General features: G+C 37.1%; 1 protein-coding gene across 1 annotated transcript in view; it reads right to left on the bottom strand.

Annotated features, from left to right (window-relative positions):
- Nucleotides 1–15,207, bottom strand: part of LOC113677106 (phosphatidylinositol phosphatase PTPRQ) — a 28,540-nt gene extending 13,333 nt beyond the window's left edge. The window contains exons 1-23 of the mRNA XM_089195925.1: nucleotides 14,789–15,207; nucleotides 14,647–14,707; nucleotides 11,834–12,106; nucleotides 11,189–11,332; nucleotides 10,455–10,573; nucleotides 10,045–10,103; nucleotides 9,487–9,629; nucleotides 9,039–9,329; nucleotides 8,214–8,332; nucleotides 7,641–7,699; nucleotides 7,038–7,180; nucleotides 6,400–6,702; nucleotides 5,958–6,067; nucleotides 5,790–5,848; nucleotides 5,171–5,313; nucleotides 4,731–5,024; nucleotides 4,358–4,467; nucleotides 3,754–3,815; nucleotides 3,305–3,441; nucleotides 2,819–3,112; nucleotides 1,900–2,193; nucleotides 942–1,238; nucleotides 74–364 (exon numbers count right to left, since the gene is read on the bottom strand). Of these exons, the coding sequence (XP_089052051.1) occupies nucleotides 74–364; nucleotides 942–1,238; nucleotides 1,900–2,193; nucleotides 2,819–3,112; nucleotides 3,305–3,441; nucleotides 3,754–3,815; nucleotides 4,358–4,467; nucleotides 4,731–5,024; nucleotides 5,171–5,313; nucleotides 5,790–5,848; nucleotides 5,958–6,067; nucleotides 6,400–6,702; nucleotides 7,038–7,180; nucleotides 7,641–7,699; nucleotides 8,214–8,332; nucleotides 9,039–9,329; nucleotides 9,487–9,629; nucleotides 10,045–10,103; nucleotides 10,455–10,573; nucleotides 11,189–11,332; nucleotides 11,834–12,106; nucleotides 14,647–14,707; nucleotides 14,789–14,815 (3,832 nt within the window). The 5' untranslated portion in view covers nucleotides 14,816–15,207. The remainder of the gene's footprint in view (nucleotides 1–73; nucleotides 365–941; nucleotides 1,239–1,899; nucleotides 2,194–2,818; nucleotides 3,113–3,304; nucleotides 3,442–3,753; nucleotides 3,816–4,357; nucleotides 4,468–4,730; nucleotides 5,025–5,170; nucleotides 5,314–5,789; nucleotides 5,849–5,957; nucleotides 6,068–6,399; nucleotides 6,703–7,037; nucleotides 7,181–7,640; nucleotides 7,700–8,213; nucleotides 8,333–9,038; nucleotides 9,330–9,486; nucleotides 9,630–10,044; nucleotides 10,104–10,454; nucleotides 10,574–11,188; nucleotides 11,333–11,833; nucleotides 12,107–14,646; nucleotides 14,708–14,788) is intronic.
- Between the last annotated feature and the right edge of the window lie 3,796 nt (nucleotides 15,208–19,003).

Genomic DNA, 19,003 nt, shown 5'->3' on the forward strand with positions numbered 1-19,003 from the left:
TACTCTAAACGATATGCGTTTATTTGCCTAAGTTTGTAGATTCATTACCCAATGAGATTTAGAGGATTCTTACCATCTTCATCAGTCGGCACGATGACAGGGTCAGATTTATTTCCATCACCAATGCTAGTAAACGCCAAAAGCTTAACAGTGTAATTAGTGAACTTCTCAAGGCCTGTCAACTCAAAGCTTTGATTGCCTGTTGTTACATTGCGGTAAGAACTTTCCTGATCTGTTTTAAACAGCACACGATAACCCCGTAGGATGCCATGCACGAATCCGTTAGGTACAGGTAACCACGTGACCGATAAACTGGTTGAACTGGTATTTTGAGCTGCAAGTTGTTCGGGTGGTAGACTGGGAACTATAAAATGAAATAAACCAAACTGTTGATGGATACGAGGGGTGTAAATGTATATCATCGAAAACGAATCACATACTTTTTGCCTTAATGAAGTAATCAAACAAGATCAAAACGGATTTCAACATCCATTTTCAAATGAATCACACATTATGACTTATTCTAAAACTGTTTCCATGCGGGGGATATGTAACCGCTCATTACGCATGTACAGTTTTAACCTCCAGGCCACCGTTGGTCGAAGGGTGGATAATGCTATCCACTTGATAAAAATCTATCCAGTGTATAGTGTAGCAAGTTTTGTTGGCATTTATCCGCTGGATAGCGATTTATCCGTCGGATAGCGTTATCCTCCCTTCGAACAACTGGGGCCAGGAGTATAATCATAACGCAAATTTATAAACAGAAACCGCTAAACAACCCACACCTAAACAACTTGTGTAAAACAACGGGATTCAGTGTTCTGTTTTGATGAAAATACTGAGAGAGATTGTGTTCTTGAATTCATCTGTGCATGCAGATACGAAGAACTTATGAACAGAAATGTTATAATATTTGAAATATGGAATATTGTACTAACCATCCTCATGTGTTCTCTCATAAGTGTAATTTGTTATCGCTCCATTTCCTTTGATTGTAAACGCCAAAACTTTGATACTGTACATCGTAAATTTGTCAAGATTGGTGAGCTGTGCAGAGGTTACCACGCTTGTTATATTTGAGTAACTCTCATTTACATCTCTCTCTCTCTTGTACAACACCATGTATCCCAGAACAATCCCGTGAGTGAATCCCTGTGGAACGGGATTCCAGGTCACCATCAAACTCGTCGAGCTTGTGTTATATGCTGCAAGGTTGGTTGGTGGAAGACTGGGAACTAACGAAAAAAAATTATAACCACGAAAAAGGTTTCGCATTAGCTTGAAAAGACTCATAAATGCTTATTGTTCTTGTATCAGTGTTTGGCCTTGCTATGAAAACCTTAAACACGTCACTGACACGATATTTATTGTCTCTTTCACCACAGCACCCCCTGGGACTTGAAAAAATGTCCCTGAGGAGTGGTCTTCCATCAAGATAACAACTCCAAAGGTTATACAGTAAAACTTCCATCCAGGGGAAATTCTTGGGACAAGAAAAAGTTGCCCTAGTAGAGTGGTCCTTCTTCAATCAAATCAAGAGGCTTTAAGGTTGAAGGAGAATTTTTTTTTCAGTTTGGACCAACGTTTGCGTGTCTTGAATAAAAAGTTTCAAACTCGAAACTTCCAGAGACAACGATTTGTTCCAAGTGTAGCTGCACAAACTTCAGAAGGCGAGGTATCCTTACTTTTCACAACGTGACTTTTATGAATTGAAACAAACGAGAGTCACACTAAAGCTGCGTTTCTGTTAAATCTTTCTCATTTGATCCCTTCTTCAAAGTTAGTTTTCCTAGGATCAAACTGATGAACATGTCACGATATAAAATAATGCTACAATTTTTAAAAGTACTTTTTATACCTTGCCAATGTTTAATGACTAAAATTACTTTTTCTCACCGTCCTGATCTGTCGATACCGTCACATTGGCTCTTGGTCCGTTCCCAACACGAGTAAACGCCGAAACATTTACATCATAAACTGTGAACTTTTCCAATCTAACGAGTATGGTGAAATTGACCGTCGCGTTCACGCTTTGCTCTAAGGCGTGTATTACCTCGTGTTTCTTGTAAGTCACTTTGTAACCCAACAAAATGCCATTGACTTGACTGACAGGAAGTGGTTCCCAGGCTACTTGAAGGCTTGTCGAGCTTGTGTTATGCGCGCGAAGATTTTTTGGAGCAAGACTGGGCACTTAAATTGAAATATAGGAGACGTGTCAGTTCTGCATAGTGTCAAAAAAACCTCACATGATGCTGATGGATAATTTGCCATTTGTCCTCTTAATGGCTTTAAATTTGAACGCTAGGCAGAAAATGTGTTCTCTTTCTACTGGGTGGAACATGTTGGCTATACAAAACCCGTATGAAATGTACAGCTTAGTGGGAAATTCGAGTTTCACTTTGGTCTCGTTTAAGTTTGATATCACTTTTTCACCTAATTCCAGCAATTAATGCTTGAAACGATCTTCTTCAAATGTTGCTAATTACTCCACTGTTACATTTAGAAATAAAACAATTAACTACTTTTGCACAATTTTCTCAAGCTGTATAAGGCGGGCGCAAGCGAGCTCGAGAGTCCCGCGGGTGTCTTTACATATAGTCATGTGGGTGTCCATCGAATAAAATCCTGCAAGCGTCTATTAATATGCCCTTTCGGGTGTCCTTTAAAACAGTTCTGCAGGTATTCATTTGAAACAGTCACGTGCATGCCTATTTCATATAGTCTTGCAGGTGTCTATTCAATACTATCCCTTAAATTCCAGTCGGTTTCCTTTTAACGCTATTCAGCAGGAGTCCGTAGGTTTCTCTACACTTACCATCTTCTTGTGTTCGTATAGACAGTCGTTCACTCGATAAACCCTGTCCCCAGATCGTTATACTGGTCACGTATATCGTGTAGTTTGTGTACTTCTTCAGCCCAGTTATCAAGAGCTCCCTTACAGTCCTGTTCACAGATCGACCTACTGTCTGATTATTGCTATTAGGTTTATAGGATACAAGAAATCCTACAGTGAAGTTGTGTTGTTGACAGTCGATACATAGCCAAGTGACTTCGATGGCGGTGGAGGTTTTAGATTTGGCGGTAACGTTGGTTGGCGGTTTACCAGGCACTGATAGAAAACAAATGAAAAATTTAAGGAACGAGGTCAAGTCCTGTTGAGAACCGTCCTGTATTTTCTCAGGATACAGATACAGATCCTATCCTATATATTTGCCCCCAACTTCAATATTTCAGAGCAGGGTAGGTCATCTTATTTAGGATTTTATATTTGATTATGGCCTTCATGTAAAATATTATGTACCATTGTCGCTGACCGGTTGAACGGACAAGTTTCCCAGTCCTCCATCTTGATGCAATGCTTTGTAAATAATACCAAACTGTTGGGGTCCCACATTTTGACCATAAACGATAGTCATATCTGCCAAGACACTTCCATTTCTGAAAAAATGTAAATAAATGAATACTTTCAGTGTTAATGTGCTATTGCTAAGGGGGTGGTAAATTTATTTATGATATCATTTCAAGCGAATTTCGAGTGATTGTCGGAACACAAAATCCAAGTTTCAACAGGGTTAAATCAAAGGGCAAGGAAATCACCTTAAGGAGCTTATGAGAACTCAAAGTACACGGATGACAATACCGCACTAGGCTGGAGACTCGATTAAAAATCTTCCCTACGAACGATTATAATCAAATTTCTCGTGAATTAATCAAGGTGCGAGATATTGTTTGAAATATCTTGCCACTTACGTAAACCGATGACATCGCACATCTCGTAGATAGCTCGACTCCTGGCCATACAATACAAATACCTGAGGAAGAACAGCGTATTTGATCAACTTAATCACCATTTTGCCTTTCTTGTCCCTTCGTTTGAATGCATGAGCTAATTTCATCGAGAAATATGATAAAATGTTGAGAGGCTGTGACTGGCCAAGGCTTATACTAATTCCTTCAAGTCTTTAATAAGCTTAAATGGTGGGGTGAAAAATATCTATGCATCTTTGATCTCTAGATGCATATCATTAGATAAAACTGATAGGCTAGAAACTCCCTTCCGCACATTTCGATTGGGGTTACCGCTGAGACTGAAAAACCCTGACCTGTTTTTGTAAAAACGTTTTTGTTTCACTGCTTTGTTCAAAAGATTGCCAAGGAGAGTATAAAAATGATCCTATGTAGCCAATTTAGCCGATTCAGACGGGATATTTGGAATTTGACTAAACAAAAATTGTCAATAGGTCATATGTAGAGTGTGCATGCAACATGCAATACTTATTCTGTTTAAAATGATCAGGGCCTTTTAAACGGTGTAATCTTCGTAGCAGAAATTAAGCATAGCAACTTTTCTTACACTTTCTCGTATTATTTTAGACAGGTTGTTGAAGTTATCACTCTCTGGATTGGAAAGATTTACATTCCATTTCATGCTGGTGAAACGAACTGTCAAGTTGATTGGGACAACTAAATTGAAAAAAAAAAGGAAGAACAGCAAGACCCATGTTATGAATACAATACTTATTTCGAACTTTAAATTCTGTTAAAAAACATAGTTTGTGGAATTAAGATAAACAAATTTCAAGGTAAATGCCTCCTGTGTTCATATATGAAAAAAAAGAAAGAAATAAGTAAATCAGTTTTCTCCATCAAGCTGGGAAAGGTTTCACGTGACCGGAAAGAAATCTAAGAGGACAAGTTAAAAATTAAAGAACGGAGACAATCCTTGCCTTCTTCCAATGTTCTGACGTAGATCGGAAGGCTGGAGACACCAAGACCTTGTCTTGAAACACTTCTCACCCAGACGGTATAGTTGACGAACTTTTTGAGTCTTCCAATCTCAACGCTGTCTTCTGTTACGTTGACGTTAATCATTGAGGTGGTTTCATTTTGACTGTTTGCTGTTTCGTAATAAACCTTAAATTGTATGATATCGGAGTCACGTGGGACCCTGTTCCATTTCACTCGAATGCTTGTTGTACTTGAGGCAAGAGCTAGTACGTTTTCTGGAGGTTTTCCTGGGACTGAAAAAAAATCATGAAAACTCATTTTCATAATTTGGAAATGGGATATCTATGACCAGGTCATCGCATGAGCTATAGGATAAATGAATAATTGAAAAAAAGAAAAAAGAAAACTAACAAAGAAACAGAACCATACAAAGACGTACTATTGTCCCATATAGGGTGCACTGATAAGTCCCCAACTGAGCCGTTTCTGTAGAGTGCCTGGTAAAGAGTTATAAACTGTTCCATTTCCACTTGTTGACCAAAGGTAATTACTATATCAACCACGATTTCACCACTGTAATTCCTAAAGTGATAAGAGATAGGTATTAACTCGTGCCTAGAGTAATTGAGATAAATTTTGAGCCGTAAACTAAAAAAGGATAACCTTTTCTTTTATTACCTGTCATTATTACAAACCAGAAGGCAACAACGACACCGTAATGATGTAGGGAGAGATCTATCAATTTAACGAAATGCAAACGAAAACAAACCCTTAAAACAACTGACTCTTTGACTTAATGACTCAAAGGATGGCTGAATGGAGGAGTGTGGGACTAAATGAACAAAATTACCTATGGCAGGGCCTGCTTTTGGGACATCCCCATTAAGGGGGCACTTACATTCAAGGGACACAGATACTGTTCCCGACTATATCTGTTCGCCTCATTGAAGGAGCCTCTATCCAGGGACACTTTTTTGAGTCTCAAGGCTGTTCCATAAACGGAAATTCTGTTGTTTGGTGATGGTTGGGTAAGAGAGTTTTGCATGTAACAAGGTTACCTGAAGCGATGAATGACTATATCTCGCAGATGTATTTCATTTGGATAAAGACCTGCCACCTGTAAAAGAAACAAACACGGGCTGATCAGATTTTGCCAAGATGAAAGCGTAGGTAGATTTTCTTTTCATCAGAAAATCTGTTGTATAAGACGCTCCAACCTTACTTACCTGAGTTTGTAACTGCTTTGTTAGATTCATGAAGAAGATCGATGTTGAATTTAACAACTCATCTGTCCATTCTTTGTTAATCAGCCGTACTGATGCGTTGATAGGAACTACTATAACAGGATTAAGGGCAAAAGAAGCCTTCAGAACTCTTTACATCGGTTCAGAACTAGCAAGTCACATATTCTCTAACTTTTCATACTGGAATGTATCTTATCACTCTATTTATTCACACTTAAGGTTAAAAAGAAAAGCAATCAACAGCATCGTGCAGAATGCAACGACATCATAGATTACTTAAAACCGACGCAGCAGAAAATTTTAATGCGACCTGTATCTAAATTGGGAAAGAATGGGCCACAACTGGCCTATCGGACAACGATACAAAAATGACTTGAAATGTTGTGAGAGAACTTCTTATAAAATAATTCTTTTGCTCTCTCACCTTTTTCTAACGTCCTCGTTAACACTACTGTGCTTTTCGGCCCAAGGCCTCGTGGAGTTATTGTCTGTACCCATAGGAAGTAATTTTCAAAATTTTCCAGATTTTGTATGATGATATGATTTGAAGGGCTTTTCACGTCCACGAATCGAATATTAGTCAAATTTGTTTGTAAAGAATAGAAAATACGAAATCCTTGAAGCGGGAAAACCTCACAGTGGTTCGATTGTGGAATTTCCCAGGTAACGCTGATGGCTGACGGACTTAGCGGTTTTGAAGTGACATTTTGGGGTGGCTTTCCTGGAACTATAGATAAGAAACGAATGACAAAACAAACTTAGAAAATTCCAACGTACGACGAACAGTTACTCAAAAATTCCCTTAAGAAGATGTTTCATTTCCTCTTCTTGTCATATTCTGGATCGAGTCTCAACTAATTGTGCATCTGAGTATATTTTAGGAATGTTACTCATGACAATTAAATGCACTCAGTTCTTTACAACTTACACACACGCGGATGTTGCGGGTTTAGCGCAACTCAATGGCGTGCTTGAGCCAAGCAAATTATTGATATCAATATAAATCAGGTTAGGACTTAACATAGAAAGAAAAAATAACATGTTTCAGTTTTAAATACGTACTGTTGTCATCAATCACTTCTATTTGCAGGTTCAGCAGCCTTTGCTCAATGTAGAGGGCCTCATATATGGTGTGAAAGTCCCTTATTTTGCTGTTTGGAACGTAAAGGGCCTCGATGGAAACCATAGTCTCACCACTGTAGTTGCTTGAAAAAAAAGAAAGGAAAAAATGTATAAAATACGTGCATCTAACTTAAGTTTCCCTTTTTTTGATCAGGGAGAAGGTTAAAAATGTGCTAAATGACAGGTCTTTTGTAAGAACAAAATTGCCATCCCGAAGACCACTCAGGAAAACGTCGCGGGTCTCAGTGGGCAATCCTACAGTTGCATCTTGCGAACTTTTGCAAAAGACCTTCAAATCATATAAGGGACTCTGTGCAATGTTGCTCATAGAAAGAGCTGATCGAGTGGAAAAAATGCGCTGGGTTCCAACGCCAATTCTACAAACGTAATAATCAGGAAACTTGTGATCATTTTCGCCTAGACTACGCTCGCTATATTTAACAGAAGATATTGATTAAAACCTCTGAGAGTTGGATCTCTTGATGATCTATCCACTTTGCCTGCAGCAAGGCTAAATCGAACCAATTCAATAATACTATGTACCTGAATAATACACTTGAAACGTTGTTGTAGAATGAATCATTTTGATGTGAGACTCTAACCTGTGGAAATAGCAAATGACTTAAGTAGATTCTCTGTCTGCCTACAAGTGCTGAGAAAACCGGAGTAGGTGAAGGGCAGAAATGCCTTTAGGGGGATATTAAAACGGTGTAATAGATTAATCAAGTCATAAGCACTTCTACTTTCCATCACTGCAAACCTATAGAGTGAGAGCGTACATAGATGTGCTGTATTCGCCTTGGTAAAATGATTCCTCCTTGTCTAATAAACAGAATCTTTTAATAGAATAACAGCTACTGTAAACTGTTTTCTTAGTTGATCAGTTGAGGCAATAAATAGATACAACGGTCCGTAGAATGCACTGATCAAGTATAACACGCCCTTTTCTCTGTTCCATCTAAAAATGGTCTAGATATGCGATACATTTTCGACTAAAGAACGCAAAAGTAAGTAGTTTAGGAAATTCCTGTGTGCGTTGGTCAGGGCCCTTAACGGTACATCTTTGTAAGGCACAAAAAATTCACAGCTCTCTAGGATTTTCTTAACATTGCTTACGCTGTTTTCTATGACGGATGACAAATTCCTAAAAGTTTCGCTACTCTTGTTTCCAAGCTGAGCTTCCCATGACACATTTATCAGTAACACTCTGAAATGTATGATGATATCCTGTGGAGCTAAAAACAAACAAGAAATTTTATTGAATAATTTTTTTCCGCAATTGAACTGGGAGAAAGCGGAAGTAGTGAGAGAGTGGTTAGAATGTTGGACACGATATCTGGAGGTCGTGGGCAACTTTTGTAAACAGCCAGCTGGTTTGACTCCTGCCCACTTGGATTCTTATCATTATTATATTCCATTTGATTAAACACTGATGCTGGAAAACAAAGACATCACATTGATATTTTATTCAGTGGTTACGATGAACAGTTTTTGTATTTCAATGTATTTGTGGCCCCTGCTAAACTCCACTTATCCCATGTTGAACATTTCTGCAACCATCGCCAAATGGTTGCAAATTCGTTTCGATGGATAAATGTTGAATGCGATATTAAACATAGGCAAATCCATGAAAAATTAAAACGTAAGATATAACCACATCATTGAAAACTTTGAATCGTAAGCGCCACCAAAATCATAAAAAAGGAAAAATGCACACGAAAGGAAGTTCTTTGATCTGAAAAAAGGAAGACAATTTTCTGTTTTCCAGTCGCAGGTGAACCTATTGTAAGGCCGAGTTAGCTGATAGGCTTTCTGTCCGCCTACGAAGCCCTCTTAGAACTGGCTGGGCCTCTCAGAGACTCGATTATTTTTCTTTTCCTCGCCTGTGAGAATTGGTTGACATATTTCTTAATTTTGTTTTTATTGTTTTTCTAGTTTCACCTTGATGTGGTGTGGTGATATTGCGGGCTTTAGAGGGAAGCCCGAACCCTTTTGAAGTCACGCGTACGGTCCAAATTGTGTATGTGGTACCAGGTCGTAGTTTTGATATTTTAACTTCTGATTGGTTATCATTTACTATGACAGAGCTTGTAATGTTATCAGCGGCTTTGTAAATGACCCTTAGTCCCCAGTTCTCTATCATCTGTTGTGTTCTCTCAGATGACCATGAGACATGAAGCACCGTTGACCCTCCTACGGTGACGTTTATTTTCCTGGGCGGCTTTCCCGGAACTGGAAGAGGAAATGATCGTCTTGTTATTTATTGATGCAATCACCTATTTAACGCTGTATAATTGTCAAAAAACATGGAAATTTATAGTAATTTTCCTCACCAATTGAAACTTGCTTTGTAATGGGCTAATGAGACCTTTCTTGATATTTAACTTACTTGTATCATTGATGACACTTATTGGCATTAACCCTAAGCGTTCATTTTCGGAGAGGAAACTGTAAAAATAGTTCGTATGACGGATGTGGAACTGCTCTGAAAACGTTAGACGAATATCTGCGGAAACCAGGCCACTTGAATTCCTATTCAGGAAAAAAAAGAGAAAAAATTTTTCTTGAATTAACATATTCAACCTGGTTAAAATGATATCTCAGCAAAATGAATGAGGATGTAGGTAGAATGATATAATGATGGCGCCCTTGATACTAATTTATAGTCGTTAAATTTTTCTATCTTAGCGAAAATTTGTAGTTTTGTTTTCTTTTATTTTTGACAATAACCCATTGGGTAATGCATTTATTAAGTTAATTGTTTTCGTTTAAAAAAAATATATAAATAAAAAATTAAATACTCTTAAAGAACAAACGGAAACAATTATACAATCATGCTTTTCCTTGGATTGAAAAAGAATAAATATTCGCGAAACCTCTCAGGGAGAGAAATATACCTTTTTTTTTTACTAAGGTTCATATTTTGTAATCATTTGATATCTTTTACCTTAGTTGAAGGACTAATACTTGCAGAATGGAAGAAGCATTGCCCAAAGTCAGCAAGACCTGCAACCCAAGAAAGAGATTTACGAAAAACATATTCATTCAATGATTTAGTCATGATTATGAATCACATATTTTACCATTGAAAAAATCTTTAAAATTGTAGATAAACAAGAGGCGAGATAAGAAATGTCAGCTTAGCGCTAAATTAAAGGTATCTAATTTTTTATCTTACTGTTAAAAAGACGTCTTACACATACACCGCATAGGCTTGTATCAACACACCTGAACTGACGAAATTTTGATTTAAATCAATAGTAAATAGCTCAGTTTTTATTCTTTGGACAGTTCTAGACGTTTTGCAGCTTATTTGCACAGCTTACTGTTTAAAAACATGTGCATGAAATAACTTACGTTTTGCTTCACGGTAGAAGATATGTCCATGAACATATCACTGCTTCTGTTTTCATAAGAAACTCTCCAAGACTCATTTTTCAGCAGCAGCTTTACTTGAAAATATAGATTATTGCTTCCTAGAATTTAATTTCGTTGTTAGCGTTAGAAGTAATCTATTTCTTTGCTATAACATAGTTTAACGAAGTATCAGGCTTATTTTTGACAGCACGACCTACATGTATAAATATTTCAGGAGGAGGTAACCCTCTTTAGTTTGGAAAACGTTGCAAAGCAATCCATTCTTTGTTTACATACTTTAGAGTTGGAAGGAATCTTTACTCCTCTCTTTGGGAAAAGTAAGTCTACGATCACGACACAGACTTTTAAATGTCATCACAAGTTTTTGTTTTATTTGATTGATGCAATTTTTTGTGTAATGAAAAAAAAGATTCGTTGAATTTCATAAACACATGATAACTGTGGTAGTTAACTTGTGAAAGCAAAGGTGAAGTAAATAGCTGTAAAGGAGGACCTTCAATGTACTAGCAGCCCTGAAATCTTAGGACATTAAGCAGGAAAAATGAACTTTTTCTGTGATGAAACAAAAGATTGTTGAATTTCACAAACACGTAGTAACTGTGGACATAGGCTTGTGAAAGTGAAATGGAAGGAAATAGCCGTATAGGTAGATATATAACCTTACTAGCACTCCTAGAAGCTCCCAGTATATTACGGAGGAAAAATTATCTTACCGTTCTTTAACTTAGATGTATCCTGAAAAGTCGCTACTGTGCTGGTAAGAGACGCGATTTGAGAAGCTGTGGATGGTCGAATGAAGCTTGTAGACAAAGAAGTCGAGGAGAGAACCGCTATACAGGACATTGTCTCATTTGGGCCTAGGAAATATGCAAATTATATACAGTAGACATTTGGGATCGGGCGAGTACAACACTAATAGGCCAAGAGAATTCCTTTTCAATTGCCAAAATCATTTTCGACTTTTTCTCCTTTCACCCTCCTTCTTCTTTCGTAATCAGATTTTGCGTCTTTTTAGGAAGAGATTTGATGGGTAAGCTCCTTTTTTTTTTTTTTTTTATCAAAAACAAGGGGCCAACTGCTAGATCTACCAAATCACACGCGAAATTGAAACTTTGGGTTAAGGTTTGAAGTGTCGCGAGAAATAGATTTTTTCCTTTTAGCGACGCCGGTCAGAAGTGTACAATAAGTAAAATGAACTTATTAACCAACGTTAAGTAAGCACTGTCCTTTGGAATCGGAGAAAAGTTCTTTGGTACTCACTTTGTAACAATTCTGTGGGATGACTGCATAACCTTTCATTTTTTTTTTTGGCAATATGTTTTTTGTAGCTGTACTACCTAACAAAAAACAAAAACTACCTTTCAGTTGATAAAAGGATCTTGAGTTATCGATCAGCAGTTCACGATCTTTACAGGAGAGCTTCATCAAAAGACAATCACGTGTAGCTGTTATGTGTTCAAAGGAACTACAGTTGTAGATATTTTTTCGAGCCACTTGAAGACATAGCTGCGCACACTCCCCGACAGACAACTGCTGAAAAGATATTTTGTGGTGACCAGAGAGACGAAGGTCAGGATAAGGAAGAAACTTCGCCAGAGAGTCATTGAGGTTGGATGGTGCTGTAGCTTCGTCTGAATAACACAGAAGGTCTTCTAAACATTTTATTCAATATTATTGTAATTCTTTGTTTAATGAATGAATAAATGATACAATTTTGTTGCCATAAATAACCGTCAATTGTTTCAACGCGCCAAGTCATTGACGATGATACCAGCACGACTTGGTTGCTAGGAAACCAAGTTACCAAGGAATGCAATTTAAAAGAAATTGACAAAAATGTGATATCAAAAAAAATAGCATTAATCCATCTCATAATGACTTTGCATTAACGCGAATAGTGAAAACAATGGTAAAACTACTTAAATGACCCAAACAAAGCAAAATTAAATACAGTATATGCAGTAAATAGATTACCTTGAACAAAAAGAACGCAAAACGAATAGAATAAAATGCTCATGCAAAACAAAACTGTCATGTGTGACCTGTAGACATGTAATGCATTTTTTCTGGGAGAACAACCGTAACAGATGAAAATGTGTGTTTTAGTGAAATTATTAACTTATTCTTATTTTTTTGTTTTTTTTTTGTATCTGACTCGATTCTTGTGTAGAGTCAACGTTAGTGTCATCTACAGTGGTATGATGCTGAAAACGAATTTACAATGCTGTCACTAAATTCTAAGGAGTCGTTTCTAGGCTCCTTTGATAGGTGCTTTGTAGCTCGGACTTGTTATTATCACATGGCCTGTTTTAATAACGTTTTTTTAAAACTAACTGCAATGGGCTGCTAAGTAACCAGGACATCCAAACTCCTCTTCAAAAAATTTTTCCTTTTAAAAGTTTCCTTTTGTTTGAAGAGGATTTCCGGAGGTAGCAATGTTTTAATTTTGTTTACCCGTAAACTAACTCGGTGTAGGTGAGAGGCAATCCCGTACATAATAAACATATTGTATTTTTATTTTTGAGCTCCTACTTCGGAGGTGAGGGGGAAATTGGACCTCGTCCTTCGGGGGGTAGGGAAGGCGGTTGGCAAGGCATTGCCTTGCGTGAATACGTTAATCGCGCATTTTACATTTCCGTGTGATTATTAAGTCCATAAAGTATTCTTTAAACCACGGTACAAAATTTCAAGTAAGGATAAATATTTTGATCTAAGATATAAACTGATGAAGACTTAGATGTGGAAATGCATCATTTATATCGAAAGATCTCGAATAAAAAAATAATTAGATGATTGCCAACCTTGTAATTCATACGATATTCAAGCCTGAGCGATATTTATTGTCAGTTCCTTCCAATATTCCCTTTGATAAATTTCTTCAGGGGCTTCCTTTGAGAAATCTTTTAACTTGGGTTTGATAGTGTCAAATCATTTACAAGTATTTCCCACTGAGCAGCGTTTAAGACAGGTCTCTCACTGACTTAACCGTACAGGACGGACAGTTAAGTTTTTTTTTATCTTCAACATTTGACTTTTTTAATTTTATTCATGTCGTTTATAACGAAAACAAGGTTTAAAAATCAGAACTGTTTCCTCTTTTAACCCCAATTTTAGGTTCAATTAAACCTCTGAATTGTATTCCATGAAAGTATACGAAAGAGCTAGATTCAAATTGTGGTTTCCGTGGTTCTTTCACAGAAACAGAGAATGTATATTTTTTGACATGCAAATCACGCCTACGGCAGGTACCAGGCGATTATAATGAAGAGTGTACTCATTGGAAATCGTTTCAACCTCGAGGCGCCTTAGAAGTAAACAATTATTCCATTCCATAGGTTGTGAATGAATTCACAACTTCAAACAACACTAGATTGCCTATTATTATGTGATAAATTAATAATATCAGCGTAGTTTTATTGTGATTTAGTTTTCTCGCATGAAAAATTGTATTTATACTGAAAAAATACGCACTCTATATAAAAACTTCAATTTCACTTTTTAAACAAAAATCGGCTTTTTATTTTTAAAACAAACACTATTCGAACGATTTTTGTTTATCCAACTTGCCATATTTATTTTTCTCTTATAAAGAAATCCGTACATCTGTTTTGGCGAAGTTCTTTCCAACATTACCTTCATTAGACGATTTCTAATTAAAAAAGCTAGCTTCAGTTTAGGCTACTATGCGACGATCCTAAACCTGATGTTTTGACAATTTTCAAAAAAAGATTTACAAAAGGGCGAACAAGATATAGAACCTCAAAGAAGAAAAACAAGAACAGTCGAAAAAGTATTATATGCCTTCCTTTCCATTCAGAATAAATGCATTATTCACTGGAAGTTGTATCGATTTGGAATTCAATTTGCCTTCTCAACGTCGCAATATCACAGGTTCCCGCGGCGCGAGAAAGCCCTTCGACAGTACCTATTGGGTATATGTAAAGGAAGAACTCCTTTATTCCGACTTTAGAAAGATTCCTCAATTCTTTCATCAGCAATCCGGCTTAAAAAAGGTAATATATCCCAGTTCATGCAGCATGCAGCCTTCCGACTAAAAGCCGTACATTTTTACGAGTATGTTAACTAAAGGGTATTTTGTTACCATTTCAGATTAACAAAATTGTACAAATCAAAACAATTGCTGAAAAATTATCTCAGAATGAAAACTTACATTCGCAGAGTAAGGACTTTTGCTCCCGGACCAAACTCAAACAAAGGACCAGACATAAAATCTGTCGCAAAAGAAAAACAAAAGGTATATTTCCTTCAGTTGTGATTCTCCGTACAAACTTAACGATGAGCTGTACACGAACCTTTTTCACCATTTGAGGAACAGACATCCTCAATCCATCTGCACTGGTCCGGCAATTCGTTGTGAGAACTTTTATGCGCAAATTTATGTGTGCCTTTTTAAATACCAATTCAAAGTGTCAATCTGTCGGGCACATTGCACTCTGACTTAAGAGGTTGTCTGCTGAAGCAACATCTACTATGCGGCTCAATTAAATATTTAAGATTATCCTGAGTCGAATTTTTCCAGTTGTGCATATTGTGTGTACAACCGGGGAGCACAAATTTACCCGCCAGCGAGAAGTACTTTCAAAACATCCTCATCAATCTTCTTGTGCAACAATACAATTCTTTGGCACCTAAAGCCAAATGTTCCTTTCTCACCAAGATTCTATCGTGCTCACAGTTAGCTGTTTAGTAGCTTCAGACTGTCAGCTGTTATAAGTATCGGCTGCTTTGTTTACGTTTAAAGGTGGTTTCTGAGGGACTTACAGATGTGTTGTCCATAATTAGTTGATACGATATACCTGTCACAAATCTCATTTTTAGGCCCTCAAAATTTGATAACTAAGTGACAGGAGCCGATGGTTTTAAACCTCTGATGTGCTTATGGATACGCGAGAAAAAAAAAAGAATTCAGAGTGCTAAGAATAAGCACTGATAATTACAATCAGTTACGACACCTAAGAGATTATTTTGTTTAATTTACATATTCCTATTAAAATACAATATACAATATTTAATAAACTATACGACAAACCGCTATTTTCCTATTGTTTCGATAAAATGAGGAGACCGATTATTTGAGTTTGAAATATTCTCGTCACGATTTACCGACTGTTCAAGCTTGGCGTGCTTACAATGAGATATGGATAAACGCGTGAAGGCTGGAGAGCTCGAGATAAGCATTAAAAGTTGCTAGAGGCGAAGCCGAGAGCAATTCTGGCTTCTTGAGCTAGTTTCGTTTTTTAAGAGCTGTGTGTTCATTGTTTTTCGAATCGGGTATTATTTAGCGTATTTACTTTTTTTTTTGAGCTCTAGAAGGTTTATCTCAACAGGGTTGGAGCGGAAAACAATCTTATAAAATTTAAAACATCGATGCTAACCTGGACGGGAACTTTGCAGCTGAAGTGAAACTGCACACGTCATGTAATGTTTGTGCAGCATTTTATGCGTAGAGATTTACACTAGAATGGCTCATTGGGACTTAGATAAGACTAATAATTCTCCAAAACAGATAGATTAGTTATGTGTTCCGGCTTAGTCTCTCCCCTTTGATGTACAGCCTGAGGGCAACTTGTGTGATATCTAAACAGTGGTCATTTGGTTGACGTTATTTAAGAAAATATTTCACTGTTGGATGTTAAATAATCTCAGTTGAAAAAATCTGAGAGTCTAGAATTAAAATGAAATAATCGCGCATTCTTTATCTCTCGTTACTTATAATCATCTCTCAACATTTTTCCAAAGGATACTTAGTGGGGCTTGTCTGACCCTGCCAAAACTGTTCTTAATTTAGATGGAATTCTTTGTTATTTTGGCTATGATGTTATGAGCAACTCAATACTTTTCATTACTTAAGTGTCACGTTTATGAGATAAAAGGAAATGCTGGTCTGTAATTGGGTTTTTCCCACCCATAAATAAGAATATCGCATTGTTGATAAGTTCTGGTGAGCGAGCAGTTTGACAACGGTTTCGTAGGGAGCTTCTTTACTCTTCATCTATTCTACATTCATGGAGAATTTTTCTTGAACAGGGATCGATGACTATCTATCGCCTGTGGGGAGGGGGGGGGGGGGAGGGGAGAAGGAATCGGAGGATTTTGTTTTTTCGCCATAAAATTTACCTGATTTTTACCCCCCCCCCCCCTTCTAGGCCCTTTAGTATACTCAGGATCCCACTGATTTGCAGTCAATTTCTGTAATCCCCCATTTTTGTTCTGTTTGCGACGACTAACCTGTTCCCCCCGAAAACCATGTGATCGGGGGATCACCTACGACCTGAACCCCCTGCCAAATTCTCCGACCCTCCCAGGGAATAGATAATGACCATTCGTTGATGGGGCTGTGCCCACCCATAAATAAGAAGATTGGATCGTTACCAAGTTCCGCTGAACGAAAAGTTTCACAGTGTTTTTGTAGAGAGCTTCTTTGCCCTCCCGCTATCACACAGTCGGGAAAATAATTCATGTAGAATTTATTTTTGTACGGAAAACCAGGTGCTCAAAATAATGCTTTTAATATTTGCACACGAAATTAAAAAAACTGAAATGAAGACCACATAAAAATTGAATAACAAAAAATGATAATGAAATGGAAAAAATAAAAAAGATACTATCACTTAGAGTGCGCCTTACGTTTTGTTTCGACTTATCCGCACGAAAGCGATTAATCCTTTGGATAGCGTTATCTGCCCTTTGAACAACTGAACCTTGGCTCTTAAGCGAGGGGAATTTAACTGTACTGAAAAAAAGACCTGCATTCACGGTATGCCTTCATTAACTTTGCTTCCTCTTTTTAAGCAACATTACTATTCAGGGAAATTTTTGAAGGGTATCCTTCGATCGGAAGCCATGAGTCCTTCTGCAATCTCTTACCAAAATGCATACATAGCATTTTTCGTGTTCGTGAGAAATGTCTTTCTTGTCTTTCCTCTTCAGTTTTAGTTCCGAAGGAACTAACTACATTACACATGTAGTCATTAAGAATGTCACCGAGGAGTACTTTCGCGGAGCCAATCGGAAAAATTTTAAAATTATGATGATGAACTGAACCTTTAAGTTTAACGTTGTGTAGTTGTAGATCGCGGAAAATTCTATCCCCTGAAAATATGAATGGCCTTTACATCCACAGGTGATATAAATCATTCGATCAGTTATATCGTAAATCTAATTTGAGGGCCCTGAAGAAGAAATGTGAGACAAAAAACGACTTTTCGATGCATTTTTGAAAATATCTCCTCCACGTGCGACTCTCCGGTTTTAGAACAAATAGGGCTAAACTTTGAGTATACAACCTCAGCAGCGGTGTATCAGCGAGCAAATAGGGCAACCTCACAGAAATTTGATTACTTTTGTTGCAATTGGTGAGTGTTTCATTGTACTTCTGTATGTGAGTAGTATAGTGGCACAGGTGAACATAACGCATCCATGAAACGGTGACATGTAATTTGTTACCAGAAGATAAATTCCCTTCTTCATGACGAGAGTATGCCAGTGACAGAGTGCGCTTAAACCTGATATCAGAAGAAAACGAAAAAATGAAAGTGAAAAACAACAACAACAAACAAACAAACAAAAAAATAACAAAAAAACTTAAGTATAGGGAAAACATAATCTTGAATTTTCATTTGTGTTTCTTTGATCATGTGTTTGACTTTGCTACGAGAACTACCGAGTTTTCAACAAATTTCATGCCGCCATGCAGTGACGCAAGTTTCCTTGATGAACTCAAGGACAAAACAGTGTCTGGAAAACGATCAAATCAATTTATTCCGAGTGTTCACCACGAAGAATCAATTGTTTTTAAACTGGCGTCTATATACAAACAACATTTTGAAATCTGTTCACATCAATTCATTTTAATTTTTCTTTATCTGTTTATTTTGTTTTTTTTTTTGTTAGCAAAACGTGTTGAAATGAATTGTGTTATTGAAATGGAAACTAACCTAATCAACATGCTTAGTTATATTGTGCTTTGAGACACTTTGCCTTGTTATCAGCAGCTTTTATCTCAAGCAGCATCGGCTGAAATGTGATAAAATTTGAATTCTGTTATCAAAGATATTTTTTCCATTGGAACGGTGATGTGCACGCAAAATAAAACAAAAAACGAATTGGTGCATCTTAAAAAATTTACCAGAACAGGTGGAGGTTAATGTACTTGATACAATCCACTGTATAAAAAACGCACTTTAACCGCTATTATCATCACCTCAATCTTATTTGGACATTTCAAAAATAGCAAGGGAAATTAGGAAGCCTTTGAAAAAATGAAATCTTTCGTTAAATCCCTCGTCTTCTCAAAAAACGCCCACAAGTTATAAAAACTTGTCGCGAGATCCCGAGAATAAATCCCTACAATTTGTGAGAGAAGCATATTTTCAATACTTTTTTTAGGCCGTTGCGGGCGAATGAATTATTAACAACTAAAGTTCTGTAGTTCGTGCAGAAGACTGTTATCTTTATCATGTTATATCGTGATTGGCAGCATGGAACTGTTTTTGTCTTTCTGATCC

This window comes from Pocillopora damicornis, chromosome 2, assembly GCF_964200805.1.
Source record: "Pocillopora damicornis chromosome 2, jaPocDami1.2, whole genome shotgun sequence".
Classification (NCBI taxonomy): Eukaryota; Metazoa; Cnidaria; class Anthozoa; order Scleractinia; family Pocilloporidae; genus Pocillopora; species Pocillopora damicornis.